This window comes from Chiloscyllium punctatum, chromosome 1 (assembly GCF_047496795.1).
Source record: "Chiloscyllium punctatum isolate Juve2018m chromosome 1, sChiPun1.3, whole genome shotgun sequence".
In the NCBI taxonomy this organism is placed as follows: domain Eukaryota; kingdom Metazoa; phylum Chordata; class Chondrichthyes; order Orectolobiformes; family Hemiscylliidae; genus Chiloscyllium; species Chiloscyllium punctatum.
Genome location: NC_092739.1, coordinates 117,290,101 through 117,314,247, shown reverse-complemented (window position 1 = coordinate 117,314,247; position 24,147 = coordinate 117,290,101). Strand labels below are relative to the sequence as shown.

General features: G+C 39.6%; 1 protein-coding gene across 14 annotated transcripts in view; it reads left to right on the top strand.

Moving 5' to 3' along the window:
• Window positions 1-8,118: 8,118 nt before the first annotated feature.
• Window positions 8,119-24,147, top strand: part of celf4 (CUGBP, Elav-like family member 4) — a 1,199,286-nt gene continuing 1,183,257 nt past the window's right edge. For all 14 annotated transcript variants that reach the window (XR_011960940.1, XR_011960939.1, XM_072573094.1 and 11 more), the window contains exons 1-2: window positions 8,119-8,518; window positions 10,477-10,559. Coding sequence is in view for 12 of the 14 variants with exons in the window: in XM_072573094.1 (XP_072429195.1) it covers window positions 8,239-8,518; window positions 10,477-10,559 (363 nt within the window). In the remaining 2 variants the exon portion in view is untranslated. The remainder of the gene's footprint in view (window positions 8,519-10,476; window positions 10,560-24,147) is intronic.

Below are 24,147 nucleotides of genomic sequence, written 5' to 3'. Positions count from 1 at the left end.
ACAACTGACAGCACTTCTCATGTTGCAAAGCACCTCTAAGGTTAACTTTAAGCAGTATGTTGGGAGTATGGTGCTGGAAAAGCACAGCAGGTTAGGCAGCATCCGAGGAGCAGGAGAGCCGATGTTTCAAGCAGAAGCCCTTCATCAGGAATGGCAGTATATGTTTAAGCAGAATGTGCCAGCTTTGTGTTACTCGCCACTCATCACATTGGTCCCTTGCTATTGCATTTCAGGTAACTGTAGTACTGCTGACAGTGGCTGGATTACAAAATGAAATTGTGGTGATTGAGCAATATTGGTTTAATCACATGGTCTTGAACCAAATCCAAGCTATATTGTTTATGATGGAAGCCTTCACTAAAAATGGTTTTGTTTCTCTTGATGTGTAGACTTTCAATACTTTTTAATGTAGAGAAACTGCTTTGTTCACTTTAGTTCTGTTAATCTAGTCTAGTTGTATTTGTATGGACCTTACATGTCCAATTGTTTTCACCTCCTCATCAGTAACAACTGTCTGCAAATGAAACATGAAAGCAATTTGCTAACAAACTGAATGTTCATCATGAAACAACTGAAAGGATTAAATGATCAGATTTTTATCCATTCATGGTGTGTGGATGTCACAGGACAAGTCAGCATTCATTGCTGATTACTAATACCCTAGAGCAAATAGTAATGAGCAATCATCTTGAACCACTTAGTGGAGGTATACACAGTCCTATACTGTAAGGAGATCCAGTATTTTAATTCAGAAGCTGAGAGAGAAGTGATAATTTCAAATTGATATGATGTCACCTTTAGGCGAAATTGTGGTTTCTATGTGTCTGCTGCCTTTGGAGCTTTACTCTCCACATGACAGGTGTAGCATTCCCCTGATCTGTGCCTTGTACAAGATTGACAGGCTATGGAGAGACTGATTAATCTCTCATTGCACGCTTCTTGCCTCTGACCTGCTCTTTTAACAATGGATGTCTGGATTTGTTAAGTTTCTGTCCAATGGTATGCTCATAATGGGGAATTAAGAATGTTAGTACCATTGAATGTGAAAAGAATACATCTTGTTGGAACTGGTCATTGAGTGGCACTTGAATGGCATGACTGGTACTTTCAAATTATCAGCCTAAACCTGAATGTTGCCCAAATTTTGCTACATGGGTGGATTCGTCATCCAAGGAGTTACAATGACAACTGAACATTGTGTCATCACTAATGAACATTCCTCCTTCTAACTTTATAGAAAGAATATTTGTTTATGAATATCAAAAAACTCCTGCAGTGATGTCATGGGACTGAGATGATTGGCCTCCTAACACAACACAACCATCTTCCTTCATGCACTGTATGGCAACAGCCATGACTACAATCAGAAGAGAGACATCCCAATGATTTCTATTCGCTTAAAGTTCACCAGGTCTTCTTGAATGCTGCAATTCAGTTGTATGAAATACGTTACATTCTTCAACCGGTTATTCAAACAAAAGCAAAATCCAAGTGCCAGAGAAACCCAGCAAGTCTGGCAGCACCTGTAGAGAGAGCAATAATTAGTGTTTCAAGTCTCATATGAATTTTGTTCAATGCTACTGCCAGACCAGAGTTCCTCCAACACTTCTGCTGTGGTCTTACTAAAACTTAAGGTTCCAGGGATGCTCCAGACGAATACTTTGGGGCTTGGGTTTAAGTTCAGCCATGGAAATTGGTGGAAATTAAATTCAACTAATAGAATCTATAAAATTGAAAGCTGGTTTCATTAATAACCACAATATAATCCTTGCTCTTTTCAGAGGAAAAATCCATTATCCTTAATCTGACTTACATACCAGGTCTACAAGAAAATGATTAACTCTTTTTTTGCTGTCTTCAACGGTTTAACAGGCTAAAGGTGAATTAAGGATGGGCAACAAACATTAGCGATGATGCTTTGATTCCATTGAAGAAGAATTCAGTTTTTTTTTGTCATGAATGAGGGATATAGCTTGCATTTTTTCCACACTAAAGAGACAATGGGCAGAAAATCTTGCATTCTTTGTTGGTTTCTCAACCTGAATTATTTTAGATACTTGTAAGTGGTATACTAAACACAGGTCCAGAATACTGACCCCTAAAATTGTAAATTCCTTCTTGTTTTCTCATCTTCTGAGCCTTGTCAGATTGACAAAATGAAGTATTGAGATAGTTTACTGGAACATTTAAATGAAATCACTCTTCTATACACAATCTCAGGCACAATACAGGTTGAATATCCAGTGAATCTAAAAAGTTGTTTCCTCTCCAATTTTCCTCATGTATTTGGATTCTACTTAACATTGGTCAGTATCTAGTTCAAACAGCTAGTCTTGTATGCAAGCACAATAATAGCAAGTCTCTAAATGTTGAATGGCCTAACATCTACTTTGCATTCTAAAACACAACTTTTGGATAATAATCAGCAGTGGAAATTGGCTGTTCTTGCCTCGTCACTTTTTCAGGCCTTTTGAGAACAACTTTAATGTTTTTGTTACTGCTAAGTACCAGCTTGATTCAGTTGGAAATTTGAAACATTTTGTATTTCGAAAGTTTATTTTATAATTTCATGATATCTCAAAGTTGTACATAGAAAATAAAGGTTTTTTTTTAAGTGTAGTCATTAATATAGAATATGGGACTGCAAATTGTTGTTCAGCAAGGTCCAAAAATAACATGTAAACAATCAAATTATTTGTTTTTGATTTGAGATGTAAATATTAGCAAGCACATTGGGAGGATTTGCCAACTCCTCTAGTGTCACGGGATCTTTTTGTATTCACCTGAGGGAAGTTAATGTTGTTGCATTTTATCTAAAATTTACAAAGCAGCACTACTTCAGTGTTGTGCATTTTTAAGTAAATCTACATTGTGCTTAAATGTCTCGTGATTCTTGAACCCATGATCTTCTTGGATATAGAGCTACCAGTGAACCAAAACTGACTGAACCAGAAGCTAGAGCATTACCATCAGAGGAAGCATGCTCAACCATTCTTCCTTGGCATAAATATATAATCTAGAATGACACAATCCAGTGCAATATGTAAAGAGCAGAGTTTTTGGATGTTCAAATGAAGTTTTGAGCTGATGGTCTTTCTGTTCTGTGATTGACTTGGACACTGGGACACTATTTGTTGAATAAATGCCATTAGAAATTTGTTATTTATGATCTGGCTGTTTATGGAACATTACAATATTTGTGTTTCTATTTATCTGCACAAGTAATTTGGGAAAAAAACATTTTTAATTAATTTTGAGATTTTTGGAATAATATCAACACAATGTCAATTTCTCAACATGGGAACCTTAAGAAATATATTTACCCATTTAAAATATTGCTCGAAACAGATTTCCTTAAACTGACCTGAATTAATGAATTTGTTCAGACCTTTGGTCAAAATTCTAACTTTATGACTCAACCAGACACAGAAATGATATAAAGCCACTATAGAATTCTCCACTCCAACTATTTCCAGAACTGATAAATAGAATTTTGTAATGCTGTAATTACTATAGTATGGCAAATTGTTAGTCTGAATCAAATGGGAAATGCCAGCACAGAGAATGTTTAAATGCCTACCAATCCATAGTCTGCAGGGAAAAAATGAACCTAATTGAACTGCTCAATCTAAATAAACATGGTACTGTTTTAAAGATGTAATTGGGGTCAACTCAAAAATGTAGACATCTCAAAACCTGGGAACAGGTTACCATTCTGTCCACTTTTTTTTGAAATTGAGATGAAGTGCAGGATTGAAGGAAGAAAAGTAAAAATAGCATCATTCAGGCGTGTTCAAATGTTTATAGTCTTACACCTAGTCACTCTGACAACATGAATACTCATATTAGATGAGGTATAAACATTCAAAAGTTAACTTTCACCAAAATAAAGGAGTCAACCTAAGTTTACAAGTTAAGAAAAAAATTAATTGATTTTATTGTACTGCACTCAAACTACTGTTTTGTTTTGTTTACTTTACAAATAAATGAACACGTTGTCTCTTAGCTGCATTAAAGATATAGGGAAAAGCTATAAATTGAAGATTTGATTTTTACATTCATTCAACATTTTCAATCACTGGAATCTGCATACAAATACTGTATTTATCAAACGATTAAAATTTCTTAGCTGCATTAGTATGTAATATATTTGCATATGAAAATGTCTATTTAAAAAATCAAATTGGAATAACTTGATTGAAGAATGAAACTCTGAATTATAAAAATAATCAACTCTTCCCTTTATAGATTTTAATTGTTATCACGGAAAACTCGAGTTTGCTTTTTTAAAGGAAAGTGAGTTCTAGATAATAGGGATAAAGATGTCATTCCCTATTTCTAGCCATTACCGAACAGTGAATGCTGGATTAGCATTTGTCCTTGGTATAATGTATATTGTGTGGTGTTATATTTTTTTGAATATCTGAGGTGAATGATAAGAGTTTCACTGTTGGTTAGTTGAAGTGTTTTCTAGTGCATATTTTTTTATTTTTGCCTTTTTTGTTTTAGTTCAGTTGCTCTGGAATACAAACTGCAGTCCCTCTTTTCGCGTTGTTGAACGATGCGATAGAAACCCACTTTCACAATATTTATTCCAAGTAGTTTTCAATTCAAGGTCAGGATCGTCATCACTATATTCCAGCAATGTTTTCAATTCTATTCAATGTTATTCAGTAAACACAGAAAAGCTCAGCATTTGCTCTTCGGAATGCGAGGAGCATTGTAGTGTTCACAAAGGAACTTTCTCACAGAATCGCAAAAGTAGTCACACATCAAATTGATAAATCAGTTGTTAGCGGTTTAATGTGATGCATGTTTTAATAAAAGGTATTTTTCATGGTTAAAAAAGACCTTGAACTGCAAAAGAGAAATCCCACGTGTAGGCATGTAAAGTTGCTTTACAAGGTGCTGATCTTGTCTTACACTGTGTGGTATACACTTAACGTTCATGTATACTTTGTTTATGATCAGCATTAAACTGTCTTCATTATCGCAGATTCACATTACCCTGGTTAGAATACACGCTCGTGCTCAAAGTTTAACGACGGAAAATAAACATTTTTGAAACTATTGTGTTTAAGTTCAACGGTGAGCGTTATGCAAGTAAATCAATGAAGTTTCAGTCGTGATTTAATTCCCCACCTTGAAATCAAAGTTTGTGATTAATCGCGAACAGTATTCACTTTTGGTTGTATGGGGGAAAAAGAACTTGGTCGATTTAGAATGAACACACACGGCTGTGCGTCTTTTATACATGTTCCTCATTTTGGAGAGAGCTCGCGTTTGGACACTTGCTAAGGGCTTGCTTACTTGGTTCGTCTTCGAGAGATCATCTTGAGAGGAAAGAGACTTGTAATCAGTTAAACCGATGGTCGGCCGTTTCTTCTGCTCAAAGCATTGGCTTTTAAATGTGAATCTATTTGTTTCACCACTTCAAGCCGGGTCCCGTTTCCTCTGACCAAGAGACCCTGTTAACAATGGTCGCCTTCAAATTGTTCCCTTAAAATTTTCACCCAGTTGAATAAGCCTCTTGCTGCCCTGTATGAAGGTGAATTGTACTGAGGGAGGAAACACAGGCGCGTTAGATTTAACCATCAAGGTGATTTTATCAGTTAAAATAAAACAGCGTGCTAACATCAAAGACTGTACACAGCCCATTACCTGCAGGCAAGCATAGTTTCCCTCCACGGCACCCACCCACCCCCAAAAGACTGCCTTTCGGGCGAAATTCGCGATTTAGTATCATTTGCGAAAAATAAACTGGTGTACTAGAGTAATTACAAAAAATGAAATAAGCGAGCTCTTGAAAATGTATTGCCGCCTTGGAATGTGTTTTTTTAAAGATTATCCTAGATTGTATCCGAGCAAGACAGCTTTCTATTCTTCCCAAAGACCTGTAGTTAGCTAGATGTGTGCTCGGGGACCCTCTCTCTTCACCCCCCTTCTCTGCAAATGAAACTTGAACAGATTTGACGTCAAGAAACTCGGATGAATAACAGGAGTAATTGTTCTTAATAATTTGTGTGTACAGTGCTGGTCACAAAAGGAAGATAAAGTATGAGAGACTGCGTTTCTTAGCAACCCGCGTGTATGTGCGAAACAGCAAACTGTTTGCTAACAGCTTTCACTCGAGTGGCTCTGTTTCAGCACCTTGGATAGAGACAACACCAGCCCTCCACTGTGTGGGCAGCTCGTGGAAGTCAACACTTTTATTTCCCCATGTTGTAATTTTTATTTTTTTTTAAGTAGCCAAGCACCAAGTTACAGAACGAATGTTTCTAGCTACACCCCGATCGTACCGTCAAACCACCCGACAGCGCTTTATAGCTGTGCTTTGCTGAGATTTCAGGAACGAGTCAAATTCACTTTTACTTGCAGGCAATCAATGATAAAACCAACCATTGTGCGTTTCATTTGGCGCGGGAAGGTGGGCAGAAGGGGCGTCTTTTGAATAGCGAAATAGGGAAAAGCTCCAAGTATCTGATCTATCCACCCGCCCAGTCTAACATAGTATTTCAGACTGCCCATTCCCCGGAATGAAAACAGATTTTATCAAGAAGCAAATTTGGTCTTGGGTTGATTGTGGTCAATACCGAAAGCATAGCTTTTATAATGTGAGACCTCTGAAGCAAACACACCTTCTAAGCTTTTTGATGGACGCTGTTATTTTAGGGCTCCTCTAGTTCGTGTTGGTTGTTATTGGTTTATTTCTACACTACACCCTGAAAGCTTTGCATCTCTTCGCTGGAGCAGCTCTGGCACAGCCAGTCCCTTTTAATATTGTTTAACAATAGATTGACTTTAAACTGTAGTGCGTCTATGCTTACCTTAGCCCCTCTCCCAATCTGTTGGAACACAGATAATCAGCACGGTGCAGCTGGAAAGTTTCTTTTTTAAAAAAATCATTGTGTAATAGTTTTGAATGGAGGTAGGAGGTGACTTCTGGGGCGTGATGTGATCTGACTTGGAGCGTTTCTCATACTGTGGGCTATGCACGTTGATCGTTCCAGTCGGCTTGTTTGATATTTTTTTGGTCTAAAAATAAACTCAGGGAAGCGGGAGCACGCGGGTCACAAAATCTCTCCCCCACCCCCGCCCCAAAATGCAAATCCAAGCAAGAGAAAATCGGAAATCAGAGTTCCGGGCGGAACCACCGATTTTTGCTGGCTGCACCTCAGTCCCGCTCCCCATGAACCGTACTGTAGTTGGACACAGTAACTGTGTGAGATGTGCCTGATTTGTGTAGAAGGAGCGGGGAATTATTGAAGCGTTATGTGTCAATGTGAGGTACCAGTTAGTCGCACGGTAGATTTCAAACAAAAAGACCCGTTTCTTGACTCTTTCTCTCCCTGCCATCGATTACCAACCACCGCACACCCTCCCCATAACTCGCTCCCATAGCAGGCAGCACGCCTCTTCAAATGCCAAAAGTGTAAAACAAAATGCTGTCATCTTTGAAGTCTCTTACTCAGCAACTGATATGGACGTCTTTGGAACCCGGCCACCCCCTCCCCTCCCCTTCCCAAGCCGGGCGCTCTCTGCCCGGCAGGGACCGAGTGAGTCTCTTTGTTCCCGATCGCATGTTTTCTGAACGGCACTCGGAAACTCTCGCTTGCAACATGATGATCAAGTCCAGGGCACAAGGGGAAAAAAAAATGTGGTGTCATGCAATAGACAGCTCCAAGTCGTCAGGAATCTCGCTACATTATCCTTTCAACACAATTTCATTCCGAATGCGTGGCCCTGCTCCCAAACTGTATTTCGTCTTTGCATATCTATATATAGTATATATATATATATATATAATCTAGCTAAAGCAAGCCGTGAACTCACAGGAATGGAAGGAGCGCTTTGTGTCTCCTGCGTGATTTTGTTTTTGTTTTAATTTGGTAGTAAAGGAGAGAAGGGCTTGATGATGATATGGAGGTGGAGAGGGGGAGGAACGTGCGCAAACCGGGTTTTTATGGTCGGTGGTTGGAAGCTACCACTGTCTGGGGTGGTGCTGTGTGTGGATAAAGAGGGAGGCGGAGGGGAGGGGAGTGGTGAGGGGGGGTGGGGTGGGTGGGAGGTTGGGAGGAGGGTGGGGGGGGGGGGGAGAGAGGTGGGCGTGGGGTGGGGGAAGAGACAGGCTGCTTTCTCCACCCCGGCTCTGCGCCGACCTTGAGCCCATCCAGTCTGTTTAAGCGGCCGAGTCAATCTGAAGGAAAGTTGCCTGACGTCACGCAGTGTGGGAGAAAGATGGCCACGTTAACGAACGGCGTGCAGCAGCAGCAGCAGCAGCAGCCAGCAGTCAGTCTCAGCACCACCATCCAGATCAGCACTGCCAACGGGCCTATGAACGGACTCAGCCACAGCCAGAACAGCACCATCCCCATGAAGGACCACGACGCCATCAAACTTTTCATCGGCCAGATCCCCCGCAACCTGGAGGAGAAGGACCTCAAGCCCCTCTTCGAGGAATTTGGCAAGATCTACGAGCTGACGGTGCTGAAGGATCGCTTCACTGGCATGCACAAGGGTCTGTACACACTTGCCTCCCCCGCTCCTGAAAGCCACTCGGGGCTTTCCCCAAACTCGCTGCGGTCTGACTGGGCTTGTGTTGCTCCGTCTGTCTCTTTAATGCTTTATTTTTTTTTTCACGTTGGGTCTGGCCAGTTAGTAATGGGGCGCTGAAGAATTGCGTGACAAGCGAGAACATGAGGCACCAACTCCCTATTTAGTTTTTCTTATAAAAAGAAAGCGTGTGTTAAAGAGCAAGAGCGGTCCGTAATCAGTATAAGAAAGCCCGGTAACTGATGGGTGCTGAAGGCGAGCTTTTTAGTCTGCTTTTCTCTCTGCACACTTCGTACAGAATGATAGAACTTGAGATTTCAAAGCACTCGGTGAGCAGTGTAGCTGTCTGTCTCCGCCACCCTCCCGTTTCTTTTTGTCTTTAGATCATTTCAGTTTCTCTCTCTCTCCCCCAGTTGAAAGAAACTCCCTGCGAGTTAACAGTTCAGGAGAATAGCTGTTCCGGCTCGAACAGTCTTCATGTCAAAAGAAGACAACTTTTATTTTTAATATTTATTTAATGATTAGCAAGACTTGGATTGGGATGAGTGGCGATTGAAACTATGTGAGGAGTGCGGAGCATGGGGCGGAGGGGTTGGCGAGGGGGGTGTGAGTACATATGGTGGTGAACACGGCTGGTGATAAACGCCAGCGACACACACACACAATAATAACTTGCAGGACTTAACACTGTTCATTTTAGAAGCGAAGTGACATGAAGCTGTGTAACATGAAGAGAAGCACACAAGAGTGTGTAGGTGCACAGTCAGTCTGTGTGGTGGGGAGAGGGCGATGAGGTGGGGAGGTTATGGAGGGGAGAGGGAGATGTTATAGGTAAGATATGAAAAAAGCCTTGGGTTATCTGTAATTTAAAATGCAATATTTATGAGCTCACCGGCCGCATACTCAGGCGCGGATAAGACTACTTATTCCATTCAATAAGCTAGGATAGCATTTCAATGATCTGAGTGGTGGGATTCCAAACACTAGTCTCCTTTAAAGCTTTAGATCATCATTTACTGATCATATTATGATTTTACGTTGTTCTTTTCCAGATTAAGATATTTTAAAGAAAATAAAAGTAATGAAGCTTATTTCTGAGAGCAGTCAGAATATTAGACTTTGAAATATTTCCAGAGTATGCAGTTATTTTTTAAAAAAAGAAATACATTATTGGTGTCTGCTGCACAGAAGCCAGGTCACAGGGCGAGAACCCCTTGTACTGCCCCTTTTTTCTCTGTTGTGTCCACTCTATACGGCTGGGTTGGAACTGCGGAGTAGAAGTTGCTAGGGGTGTGTTGTGTATCATCAGTGACAACTCCTGCGGGTTAACTTCCACTGGCAGCCCTCTGTGCAAAGCAGCCCAGACCTCTGTTAAAGTAACTGTCGCAGTCTTGATAGTTAATGTCAAAGACCCGTCCCATACCATCGAATTGCATCCAGTGTCCCTTTTTAAATGAAATTAACACATTGCTCCAAATGTGCGTCAAACGTACTAAAGCATCTCCAAGAGTGAACAAGTATATGAGTCCTGTGTGGTATCTTTGAGCTAAGTCTGAAGGTGCATATAACGTGTATATTGTGTCTGTGCTGAAGTATGTTTTGGAATTAAATAGTATCGTTTCATATAGTAGTGTTACTATAATCAACTGTTCAGGCATTAATGATGCAAGAGGACAGCATTTTCAAAAGTGCTTATACTTTTGTGTATTCTATATTCCAAGACAAATCTGGCTAATGATATAAGTCGAAAAAGAACTCGATAACATGCAAATGATTTAGACACATTGCTGTTAGTGACATCAGCGTAGCATGTGCCCAACATTTACGACGTTGGGACAATAAACAGCAAAACCATTTCAGAAAGGATGACGGCAAAAGTCTAAACACAGTGTCTTTTGTGTGTGTTTTTAATTAAATTATTAGGTTGTGCCTTCCTAACGTACTGTGCCAGGGAATCTGCTCTGAAGGCCCAGAGTGCATTGCATGAACAGAAGACATTACCTGGGGTAAGTTCACACAATTCTTTCAAGTTTCTTACCTTAGTAATGGATCCGCGCCACTACCTCTCCCATGCAAAAACAAAAGTTGCCGCATCTCCTCAGGCGCTGTTTAGATTTTGAGTAATAAAACTTTAAAATGAATGTCGTTCATCGTATTATTGGCAGTGCTGAACGTTTTATTTATTTATACATTTGTTTCAAATTGTATGGGGGTGTGTAAGTGGAACCTGGATTCTACTATGGTACAGCTTTGAGAGAGAACAGAAAAAGGTTTTTTTTTGAGCTCTGGAATGGTCATCGTTTCACGGGTGTGTAACCCGTCATCTGTATCATAGGCAGCCTCTAGTCATTTTGATGTGTATTTAAATGTTACGTCTATATTTAGGTGGAGTACATGACAGCTTTTAAAAAAGGTAGGAGGATATTCAAGTACAGATGAGCCACGTGGATGACAATGGGCATGTTATTTTCTATTTAAAGAGCTGAGACTGTCTTCCTTTGACAGTACGGGGTGTATTTTTTTAAAGATGTAGCTAAGGGAAGATTGTAGTGTGATTATGGACATTTTTAAGATTGGCTTTCAAAATCATTTATGCAATCAGCTGTGACATCCTCTCTCATCGATTAACTCTGCTGCTGGAAATACATATTTTATAACAAGCTGACAAATCCAAGCAGGCGTGTTACAAACCAGCGCGGTTTGGGGTTGAGAGGGAACGCGGGCCATGCAAGCTTTGCAAGAAACACTCTGCACTTGATCATTGTTCCAGAACCTTTCTTTTCATTAATTGGAGGGTAACGTAACTTCGAACATTTTCAATGCCAACCAATGCAAACTTTACGAAATCCTTTAATTCTTCTATCCCGCGCCTTAGGTCACCTTTATAATTCCCCTCCCTATCCCTCCCACGATGTCTATTGCAATGTATAGGTTTATATATGTGTGTATGTATACATGTGTGCACTTTACATACATGTACGTTTTATATATGCGCGGATAGATGATGAAATAATGTTTCGTGCTGAATGAAATATATAAATAGCAAAAGGCAAAACTGTATTAGAGTTTTCTCCAACAGAATAACAATGAGAAGAATAAATAGTGATTGAAGTTTTTAGACTAATATCATACATGTGCCACTTCTGATTCAATCTGTGTTTAAACTGTGTTAGTACTGATTAAAAATGTGTATAAATACAGAGTCAGAGATTTATACTTGGTAGCTGTAGTGAGAATCGTTATGTATTCAGTGTGTAACCACCTACTGTCATGGGGCTGTGTGGCTTTTGTCAAAACTTATTATCATACAGAAGCCTTCAGCTTTCCCATGGCCTACTTCATTTCCATTGTAGAGATGTATTTAAGTCAACAGCTGTCACTGCTATGAAGCAGCCCTCCCAGTTTTTTTTTAGAAAGCATTCCTTCCCCACCCCCCACCCCCACCCCACAGCCTCCTTATTTAGCCTCTTCATTGGATGTAATAGTCTGTCATTCTCAAATCTTCCAAAACCTAATTACATTTGCAACTGGGTTGATGGGGGAGGTTTGGCCACCAGGCACTTCACTGTTATATTGTTAGGCAATATTATTAGTTTACGCAGTAATTGGTGGCCATTAGATACAAATAATTAAGACCCGAAAGACCAATCTTTGTGCATGCATGTGTGTAAAGCAAAAGCTGTACCATCCTTTTGTGGACTTTCAGTTGCCATCCACTTTTCATAGCTACATGGCACATCAAAAATAGAATCTGACAACTTGCTATTTTTGTTAGCATGCTAAAGGTTAATACTGTTCATTTACAGTGATCAGAATAGGTATCGTTTGGTGAGTAGATTGCCATTGTGACTAAAGCACTTTTAGAACCATTAATGGCATCAGCTTATTCAGTTCAGCAGTAAATACTAAACAGCAAATGTAGATACATTGCAGAACAGTTATTAAAACCAAAACCTCTTACATATTATCAATTTGATATCAGTGAAAGAAAACTGACTTAAGATCATGGATATTGCAAGTTTAGGTTCTTGTATACTTGTAGTGACATTTAGAAAGAAAAGGATGAGAGAAGAGTGCTAACTTAATTTCTGTAAATCCATTTCCTCATTGTTTAGCAATGTTTGGCTGGTTGGTTGGTTTTGAAGTTATGAAATCAATTTTCAAGTTGGTAAGTAAATTATCGAGAAAAGTGATGCTGCAACCTTAGACATCTACATCTAATATTGTTGGCATCCTGAATTAATGAGGGTTATGTAAAACAATAAAGGCTTCATTTCATTTAGAGGTGGTTTATACGTGATACAGCTTTCGGTCCTACTGCAGAGACTATCCAAATAACCAGTTTCTAACTTTCATTGACTTGTTGGAGTTTGTTTGGACTAATCTGCGAGCATATTAAATACTGACATAGGAAATGAACACATGATTCCTTGAATTAATTCTTAGACCCAATGCATGTTTGTCAGATCTTTTGAATATGTTTGAACTATTTTTCAGCAATATTTTTGTATTAGAAATCTCATTACACGGTGTGCATTAGATTACAAACAAGACAATATTATGTGAAGTGAATGCATGAGTGAATGTGTGATAACAGAGAAATAAGAGACTGATTGCATGAATTGGAGACAGTTTGGTCTTTGTTGACCCGCTAGAAACTCAAGGGCATTGTGAGGAATTGCAGACTTTTTTATAAAAAAGGGAAGATCCAGTAAGAATGTCCAATGGGAGGTGCAAGATGTGTGCAAAAATGTATGCTGGGATGATTACACATGTTGTTCCATCTGAGTCAGAGAGTGCAAGCGAGCAAGCACTTACACTTCCTCATTATTGTCTATTGAATGGCTGATGCTGAAAGTAATGAGATGGAGCTTAATAAGGAAATGCTTCCTTTCAGAAGAGGATGAGAGTTGTGAGCCTGCTGTATCTGCCATGTCTCATTAACAGGCTGCTGCAGAGCACATGGTGTCGCACAATAATGAGAGTTTTGGGGGTGGGGGTTGGAAGTGAGCGTGCTGCACTCTAGAGATATCTCTTTTGTGTTGCCAAGCATTTAAGTTCATTCTCGAGCAGACACCTGGCACAGATAAAAATAAGGAATACAAAAAGATGGATATTAGAAGACTAGGCAATGCAGCAGTGAAACATGTATCATATTTGTTCTATATTCGATGTCTTCAGGTTCTCATCTCAGTGATGCCTGACACTAAGATTCTATTATCTTGCAATATATTAAGTTTTCTAATCCCTGACTATACGACTGGATAGTGTGGTTTCGCGCTGGGAGAAATGCTTAGCCTAGACAGCAGAAATTAGCATGTACCATCCTGCCTTCCATCAACAAGGTTTACATCAGTTCATTTAAAATTATGATATATTGTACCTCTGAGACCAAAATATGGAGAAAAATGCTATGAAGTAGAATTGCCAAATAGAATGTTTTCTTTAGTCATAAGTCTTTTTGGAGGTAAAATAAAGAAGTGTGTAACTGATTACTAAGAATACCATACTTCCTTACAGTGATGTAAAATTACTGTCACTGTTAGAATATGTAGAGCAAAGACATTCACGTCAAGTTACAGCCGAAGGTCTGTCTTTTCATTCGTGAGGCAAGGTTTTGATCTCAAAAGATTACTTTGCTCACATTAAATCTTCTTTGCACATTCGGAGAAGACAAGGATCAGCTTCACATTTTGCAAGTCTTGTTAGAACAATGGTTCATACACATTTTATTTCTGGTGTCAAATGAATGGTGAAGGAAAATTAATCCAACATGTAAAGAAGTGCAATGTGGTCAGTATTTCCAGGTGGTAAGAATATTCATACTAAAACATATAAAGGACCACATTATAGAGCATGATATTTTCATAATTTGTGTTATTGAATCATTTACAAAGTCGCAATCAAGGATAATAAATATTAGTTTGAATGTAATAGGCTACATTCACAATTTTCATAACCAGATGAGTTATTGTATTGGGTTTATGAATATTATAACATGTCTTGATTATTACTTGTCCTGTTACTGATTATGACCATCTGCTAATTTTGACTGAGGCCCAGTATATAAAAATTTTTTAAATCTAATAATGAATGGAATGAATTTTGAAGTCAGACAGCAAACAGCAAAAATAAGAAAAATATATATATGACAAATGAAAATGGCAAGCAAGACTATGTAACTATAAGGAAAGATACTAATTTAACTTTATAAATACAGTGGATCCACATAACGTCATCTGAAAAAACAAAGTATTTTTATATCTATTGCTATGAAACAATGAATGAAAGAGATGCTTGTGTCAGTCTGTCAATTTAACAAGCGATACACGTTATCTCGTGTTTATACCAAAGCAATAAGAGAGATTGGTTATCCATCTAGCTGGTGACATCCAAAGATTTTACCTTCAGCATTTAAAAGACAAAAGTAATTTATTATTTCACCCCAACTCTTTTGTCAAAGAGTTGTATTTTATAGTCTGATACAAACATATATCAGAGAAGAGCAAAGTTTTATTAAAATAAGCAACAGTTATGGAGTTTCTGCTCTGCTAATGAAAGAAAGTTTAGAACTCTGCATTCAAATGTCTTGATCTCAATATAGGCGTTCACATCTATTGTACAGCAAAACGTGAGATAAGACAATTTCACATTTTTCTTTCTTTCTCATTCTGTCTTTATCCCTGCCTTCAATATATTGCATGACATAAATTCTAAAGGTTGAGTCATCCATGATTCTCCCTGATAATTTCTTCAGATAACTGTCAAATGTTAATTTTCTAATAGCCAAGAATGGCATATTTTATAACCCTATAAGGTTTCTGTTTGGTTGAACTCTCATTTCCATATTTTGCAAGATACCTTCCATGTGTCTGTTTGATAACCTTTTCAGGTGTTATATTGACAGCTCCCTCTACATAATCTACTTAATAGTATGTCAAAAGCATAACCGCATAATCAGCTTGTTAACATTCCATGTGATTTGTCTGATAATCTTTCCATGCATTTGGTCGAATATATTTTCAACATAATCTACTTGATAAGCCACCATACCTCCATGTTATTTGCCAAATATATCAGGCAACCCTTCCAACTGGTGCTGAGGGGAACATTTCAATAATCTATCTGGATATTGCCAATGGGATCTGTGTGAGTCAGCCAGTGCGTGAACAATTTAGTCTTCATAAAACATACTAAATAGCTCATCCTTACAACAGCTATAATAAACTTCATCCGAGCTGCAACAGATAGAACCTTTTCTGTAATAGGTCTTTACCCTGTACCTATGTGCCTCACATCTCTTAAACATTAGTAGACCATAATATGAGAAATAAATAAAGGAACACACAGCTCATAACAAATTTATCTCCTCAGAATCATGGCAATGGAATGTTATGCCAGTGCAATATGTCTGACAGTGTAAAAACATTAATATATAATTGTCCTGATAATCTTTAGACCTTTATTGTAATATTCATAAACATTTATCCTTGAATTAACTTGCGAATAGTATTGGCAGGGTGGCTTAACATTAATGAGCTTGGCTGCTGTAACTAGTCAAAGGAGATTTGTATCCTCTGCCTGCAGTAGTCATTGATAACAGCCTGGTGGTCCTACTATTGGACTAATGCTATACCCAGAGGAGTAATAGACAGCTATGAGTTAGTCATGAGGATGCAGTATCACTCTGGGAACTGGGAGACGTAAATCATGAGCAGAAAGCTTGGGTAACACACATGGCATCCAAATTTCAATATTATCACATGTTCAAATAAAATTTCAGTGGTTACACAATGTTCATTTCCAATGGATCTCCTGCAGCTTTTCAATAGCCTGAGATGTTTGAGCCAAGTATGAGAGAATGGGTCTAGTTAGAACCAGAAGCTTCAGATAAGGATGACTGCCATGTTTAGGTCTTGCCATGTGTAAGTAGCTGGTCAGGGTCTTGAGAAGATGGGGTTGAACAACTGTATTCTTACCATTGATTTCCAAAGTGATATCCAACCACAGAACTGGTTTTCACTGATCCTGAAGTGCGCGAGAATTTTAAGATGGACTGGGCCAGTCTAATAGTCAAACAAAGGATGGGAAAGGAGAAGAATATTGGAGCAAAAACATTTCTTGAGAGGCAGTCATCAATTCTTTTTAGAGAGTGTGTCTTCACAGAGTACAAGATTGTTTTCATCAAGACACTGTTTATCTCACTCCTGAATTTTCATGTGTGGTTCTACAACAGCTGACAGGAAGAGGAATATTTTGAAACACTATGGCATGACTTCAATGTGATAATAAGGTCACCCAAAAAACAGGGTTTTCCTTAAATAGTAATGCTCTATTGTCGAGATACCTAATAACACTCCTTTATATACTATATGCAAATAAACCCCTGGAGTACAGGATGTGCTTTGCAGCTTTCAAAATATTTTTAGCCACATGCATGTGTAGAAAATGCTGAGTAAATTTTTAATGAGGAGCAGTACCAAGTAACATTTAAAGAGCTGTCTGGAGTTTCCCAGCAGGACTGCTTTTTCACAGTGCTCTCTGCATAAATTACTTTTTTTTAAAAAAATGGTTGCCTTTAAGAGGTGTCACTGCAACCTTCAAAGAGTTAAATGGTGCAGCTGTGCTGTAGATAAAGCCGAGATGAAGGAGAGAAAGAAATGACTGAAAGGGAGAAAATGATAGATTACAGATGGATACAAATAATACAACCTGCTTCATGTAAACACACAATAGCAGGTGCAGTGAATATGAACTGCTGTGTCAGAGAAACGAAATGTGACTTGTCAGTAATGACATACTCCATCTTCTGCGAGTGAAGGTAATACCACCTGTTAGATAAGGTTGCTTGAAAAGCCCAGTATTTTTAAGCAGGAAAGCATTGGTCTGTCAAACTTTGGGGTGCGCTGTTAAGAATCTCGTCCTAGACCAAGCATCCTTTCCTGCCTGAAGCATCACTAGATCAGTAGTCATGGGTAGAGCACTGCCTGGTGGTTGAGTATGGGAATAACGCACACAAACATAACTCCCCCCGCCACCCAATCACGAGCAGTGACGACTGTTTTTTTAATTATAGATAGGGTAACACTGGCATTGACTTTTTGGCACAAATGACCCATTTGTCTGCTGAAAAGTTTATGTAATTCAATGTAATTTTCTAAACTAATGGCAAACATCTATGTGTTTGGCCCAACAGTAGTTCATTTCCCAGCCCAAAAGTTAAAAGAAAGAGTGCAGCTTGAAGGTCTGGCTTAAAGAAAAGAGGTGGGGAAAAAGATTTCTTTGTTTTATCTCCCTGATTCTGAAAGTAAAGATAAAACCAGACTTAGAGGGGGAGTTATTGGCCCTTGGGAGAGTGAGAGGGGCCTTACTGGGGAGTGAGAGGGACCTTAGGGAGGGGTTATAGAGGCTTTCAAGTGGTATGAGAGGGCCATTGGGGGGAGTGAGAGGAGCCTTGGGGGGAGAGTGAGAGGGGGTGTGGGGGGGGGAGTGAGAGGGGCCTTGGGGGAGTGAGGGGGTCTTAGTGGGGAGTGAGAGGAGCCTTGGGGGGAGAGTGAGAGGGGCTGTGGGGGGAGTGAGTGGGGTCTTAGTGGGGAGTGAGAGGAGCCTTGAGGGGGGGGAGTGAGAGGGGGTGTGGGGGGGGAGTGAGAGGGGCCTTGGGGGAGTGAGGAGGTCTTAGTGGGGAGTGAGAGGAGCCTTGGGGGGAGAGTGAGACGGGCTGTGGGGGGAGTGAGTGGGGTCTTAGTGGGAAGTGAGAGGGGCCTTAGGGGGGGAGTTATAGGGGCCTTAGGGATGTGAGCGGGGCCTTAGGGGGAAGTTATAGGGTCCTTAGGGGAAGTTATTGAGGCCTTAGGAGGGAGTGAGACAGTCCTTGGGGGGACAATGAGAGGGGCCTTAGGGGGGAATGAGAGGGCCCTTGGGGGAGTGAGAAGGCCCTTTGGGGGGAATGGGAGGGGCCTTGGGTGGAGTGGGAGGGCCCTTGGGGGGAATGAGAGGAGCCTTGAGGGGGGAAGTGAGAGGAGCCTTGGGGGGAGTGGGAGGGCCCTTGGGTGGGTTTGAGAGGGCCCTTGGGTGGGGAGTGAGGGAGCCCTTGGGGGGGAATGAGACGGGCCTTAGGGGAGAGTGAGAGGAGCCTTGGGGAGGAGTGAGAGGGGCCTTAGTGGGGAGTTATAGGGGCTTTAGGGAGGACTTCTTAGGGGCTTGGGGAGGGGGGGGAGAGTGAGAGGGCCCTGGGGGGGGGGGGGGGGGGGGGAAGTGAGAGGGCCCTTGGTGGGAAATGAGAGGGACCTTGGGGGGGAGTGAGAGGGACCTTGGGGGGGGGGGGGGGGGGGGGGGGAGAGTGAGAGGGACCTTAGGATGGAGTTGTAGGGGTCTTGGGGGAAGTGAGAAGGACCTTAAGGGGAGTTATAGCTGCCTTAGAGAGGAGGGAGAGTGGCCTTGGGGGGAGTTATAGGGGCCTTAGGGGGGAGTGAGAGGGGCCTAATCAGTGTCTTTCATATATCTGAGCTCTGATCGTTGAATAGAAATGATTGGGAAATCTCAATGAATTAGTAAAGGAAAGCTGTTTGGGCAAAGCTTTAAAAAGCAAATACCACTTTTCTTGATGAGAGGCATAGATTGTAATTAATGACTTAAAGTAACAAAACCTTTTGACCTTAAGTCTCATGGATAAAGGGCACTCAAGGATGGATATGACTTCTCATGTAACTCAGCAGGCTTTGTGCTTCTGTACTTGTTTAAATTAAGAATATGGAGCTATGGTGTAATTTCAGTAGAGGAGGAGATTCTCGGAGAATAACGTGCTCTTGTTACCTAAACTTTTTCGAAGCTCCTCGGATGCTGCCTGAACTGCTGTGCTCTTCCAGCACCACTAATCCAGAATCTGGTTTCCAGCATCTGCAGTTATTGTTTTTACCTTGTAAAATACTTCAATTCATTCCTTTTAAATGAATGTTGTTATTAATAGGATTCTGACAAAGAAGAAGCAATTTTAATATTGCATCATAAATGTAAACTCCTGAAAGGGCTCTCTGATTTAGTATTACCTCAAATTGAACATATATATATTTAATAACTAAGCCTTGAGTAAAAAGCCCTCATCGTAATAGGACCATGTTATGTGGTACTTACAAGTGCCTGTACTTTGTATACAGAGTCTACAAGAGGAAATACCATTAATATAAGCAATGATTTGTTTTTTCCTGTATCCTCCCATATTTTTAATATTTTACTCTCTATTACTGAGTGATTTCTGATCTGTTTCTAAAGATAACACTTTTACAACTCTTGGCTGTGATGAAGCAATGCCAGAAAAGAAAGGGAGAGGAAGCAGTGTGTTCTAACTTGGGGAGAAAAAGAGAGGGAAATGAGCTTGATTCAGCACAACTCTATAACTGAACAGCCCTCACCTTCTGCAAGGAAGAGCATTAAATTCCCATCTATAGTGCAACTGTAACCAGTTGTAGAAGTAACATGTTTTATTTTAATTGCGTCTGGATTTTAAACATTGGTTATAATTTTCAATTAAAACATTTTAATACAGACAGACTTTTAATGGGAGGTATCAATGTCTGTGTATTAGACAACAAAGAAATAAAAAATGTAAAATGAAGTAGGCACCTGAAGCAAGAACACAGATTTATAGCTCTAATTTATGGTGATTATGGATGTACGATACGTCTTTTTAAAATTTACTGAAATACAAATGTAATTTTACTGAGATTATTAGAATAAGTATCATGGAGGATTTGAAAATAAAAAGATTAATTTTGGCATCGATAAATTTTGCAAAAGGAATTTTTTTCTCAACTTGTCAAATATTTCATTTTAGACCCAACCTGACATGCATACAGGAAAGGCAGTAGCGCGGTGCAGCATGGGAGAAGAGTGAGCTGCATGGGGAGGCTGGGAGGAAGGTCACGGCTAAGAAGATAGCACCTGGAAAAGGAGAGCAATAAACTCAAAAAAAATTAAAATCAAAGGAAGATTTGTTTGAAAATGTAGAACTGCTAAAGAAAGAAACTTAATGCTTCAATGAAAGCCTTCATGGCAGCCAGTTCAGAATATTATGTTTTAATTGCAGTTTGAGTATAACATATATTGTTTTAATGTCATAATTTTGTATTGGCATACAAAACATGATCTCTTTCTTCTAAAAAAAGTGTTTCAGAAAACAGTAGATATTCTGCTATAATTTAGCAATTACCATTTTATTAATTCCTATTTGGATAATTGTTTTTTACTGATTGCTATGAATTCAGCAGTTGCTCTTTGTCCCTTTATTCCTCTCCAGCAGGCTATTTCACAAGATGTGTCACAGTCTTGAGCAAAATACTATGCTCTTGATTATATGAATGTCACAGTCAAATGAAGCAGTTGCTTATTCCACTCTTGTATTTTCCATCTGAGGCCTTGTGGTAATGCTTTTGAAAAAGTTTCTTAAAACTCCTGGTGCAACAGTAACAATCACAATTTATACTTATGTCATGTCAGTCTGCTACAGACAAATGCACTGTGTCATTTGTATAAAACACAGTCTGATGGAAACGATTATAATATGGATAACCAGCTTTGAACTTAGGAGCAATTTTTATGCTTCTCAGGTCTACAGCTGGACAAGATCAAAATAATGATTCTATGCATGTCACAACCACATTTGCAGGAATCTTGTTTTGGTGATTGAGGTCTTGCCTGCCAGCTGCAGAGCTTTGAGTGACCTGCGCTGTCTCGTTTTGACTGCTTAACCATGAGCCCATCATCAAACAGTAGTGAGATCACTGAGAGCTGAAAATATGTTGCTGGAAAAGCGCAGCAGGTCAGGCAGCATCCAAGGAACAGGAGAATCGACGTTTCGGGCATCAGCCCTATCACTGGTAGACCTTACTCTGGATAGTATACTCTGGATACTCTGGATGAAGACCTAACAGACAGTAGTGTCCCATATGAAGAGCTCTGGCTAGTCAGAGGCCGGTGGCTCATGTGCCTAGCAATGCCACTAGGGAGGCTGTAGCTGCAACACGAAGGATAGGCACTGGAGGCCCCAGGATAGTGGAATGACCCAGGCCATGGATGAGTAAACTTGGCAGGTAGTTTGTGGTGTATGGACTGTAGGGAGGTTAGGGGAGTCAGCAGCAAACACAGGGGCTTATCTCTCAGTTTCCAGCCAACCCCTTCCCAATGTCCAACCTGCCTATAACTGAATTAATACCAGAGGTGTAGGGGCGAGGCCCCCGAGCGATCATCTAATTATCCACTTGAGGCTAAATTCCGGGGAGTAGTGTCATGGTGGTGAAGGTGGGAGGGTTTGGAGGGGAGTGAAAAGATGCAAGATCAAGGGCTTTCTCACCCAGAACATAATCACAATAGAAGCTGAAAAGGTTGAAGGAATCAATTATGCCACCATCCCATCTATTTCCTTCCATTTCCTGGCTTCAAGCTTGACATAAGCAAGTCCAGAAGAGTCTATCCCATGTGTGAGTGAAATTGTTTTGTCTGCTTTTCTCACAACTGTATAAAGTCTCTACCAAGGATCAGTGATTGCAAGAAGAGCTGGGAACCTGACTTATTTTTGCCCTGCTGAAGCCCGTCATAGTGTCCTTTTCAGCCATTCAGTCGACTACTCCTGAACACAGATTGATTCTCAAAGTTGATAACTTATTGGCATGAATAGCTTAGTGTCACTGGGAGTGCATTCATTCTTTGAGGCTGATACAAAACTCTAAGACCCTTCTATTTGATCTCTTTTAAAGTGAGCATTGAAATAAACATCAGTTTTCTTAAAGACCATTGCCTTATTGAAGGTTGTAAGCTGTTGTATTTAGAGTTAGGATTCAATGCTGATTGTCACAGCAATGCTGTAACGCGAATGCATTTTTAGCGCAGTAACGTCAAAGCAAAACTGCACTTTATAACTCTCCTGTGCCTTTTGGCAGTGGTTTGACATCAATCAATTTTTTTATTGCCATCGGCATTGTTCTGGTGTTTTTGGATTTTACATCTATCCAGTGTCTGGTGGTGTGAAAAAATATAATTTAATATTCGTTCATTCACATTGAAGTATACAGCTGTGCTTACATCCATGTGTAAATTATATTATAATATTAATTTTTCCATCCATTAATGCCTCTGAAATAATCTTCTAACCTGAACTCATAAAAATTGAGTGCCGCAGCAAGTTCATGAGGCCAGCCTACCTTTTTGTTGCCATGTTTCCATGCAACTATTTTTCAATTTTTTTTGCAGAAGAACAAAAGTACAAGCTTTTGCAGTGCTTCAAGTTTCCAAGAATTGTGTGCATTGACTTGTATAAATCCCTAATTTATGTGCTGAATTAACAATCTCAGAAACCTCAATTGTCAAGGTCTGTCTGCAGCTTCTGTTTCTGGGATTAGGGCCAAAGGCAGGAACTAATTCTGACTCAAAAATATTAAATTTGCAGTGAAAAAAAGTAAGTTAATTATATCCATTGTTTTCCTGCAGGCCATTGCAGCTATGATTACCTTTCTTACGCAGTCCTCACTTCCACACCCCAACATTTATAAACAGACTGATGTTGGGAGGACAAATGGTTTTAAATTGACATGTTACCACATGTTAGTGAAATGAGGCCAGAAGTTTTATTCTGGGCCTAAATTGAGAAGCAGATTAATATATGAAATACAATGGTGACATCATCAGTAGATGGCCAGAAACTTGAGGAACAGAAAAAGCCTATGACGACTTGATACAGAATGAAATAGGACAGCAAAGATGGTAATTACAATTACAGATTAAAACTTCATCTATAAATCAAAGAGTTGAACTTAATTTCCATCATCAGCAGCTTTGCTCAGTTGGATGATAGAGAGGAAAAAAATAATAATAACCCTGTCTAAAGTGACCTTTCTTTCAGTTTATTCTATTGTAATTAGGATGAAGTTGTCCTTTAATTAAAAGTATAACATGCTGCAAATACATTAAAGAAAAGATTACTGCTACTGCAGAATGCAATGAAATCAATGGTGGCATTAAAACAGAAATTTTAGAAAGCTGTTCAATAACATGAAAAATTGCTGAAAGATCATTGAAAATGGAAAAAAAACATTGAGTATTTAACTCGGTAAGTGGGAGGAGGCTGTGAGTCAGATAGAGTAAATTAATATAGCAACCAAACACAAAATATTTCTGAAATAATTTTAGAAATAACTCTTCAATAGAAAATAGTTTTAGAATGCCCCACCACAAACAGAAGGTGTAAAATATGGACAGTGGATTAGTCTGAGAAGAGAAAAGAGGTTAGTGTTTTGGCTGTAGTAACCTCTGTGAGGCTGCATTAAAATAGGATTTTTCTTTAATAAGTAATGTGTTCAATATCAAGACATTATACCTTGTTCCTAATACGTAATTTTCACATCAATCTAAATCTGATGGAAAACCATATTCCACTTTTACATGTAAATAAAACAAAACCCTTTGCAACTTTGGAATGAATTATATTAATTACTGTTGAGCAGTTGTTTTACAACTGAATGTTCTAATGAAGGCTACAGATAAAGCATTAATGTGAGTCTTTTGTAGCAGGCAATGACACGATTAACCAACGAGTTATTTATTTCT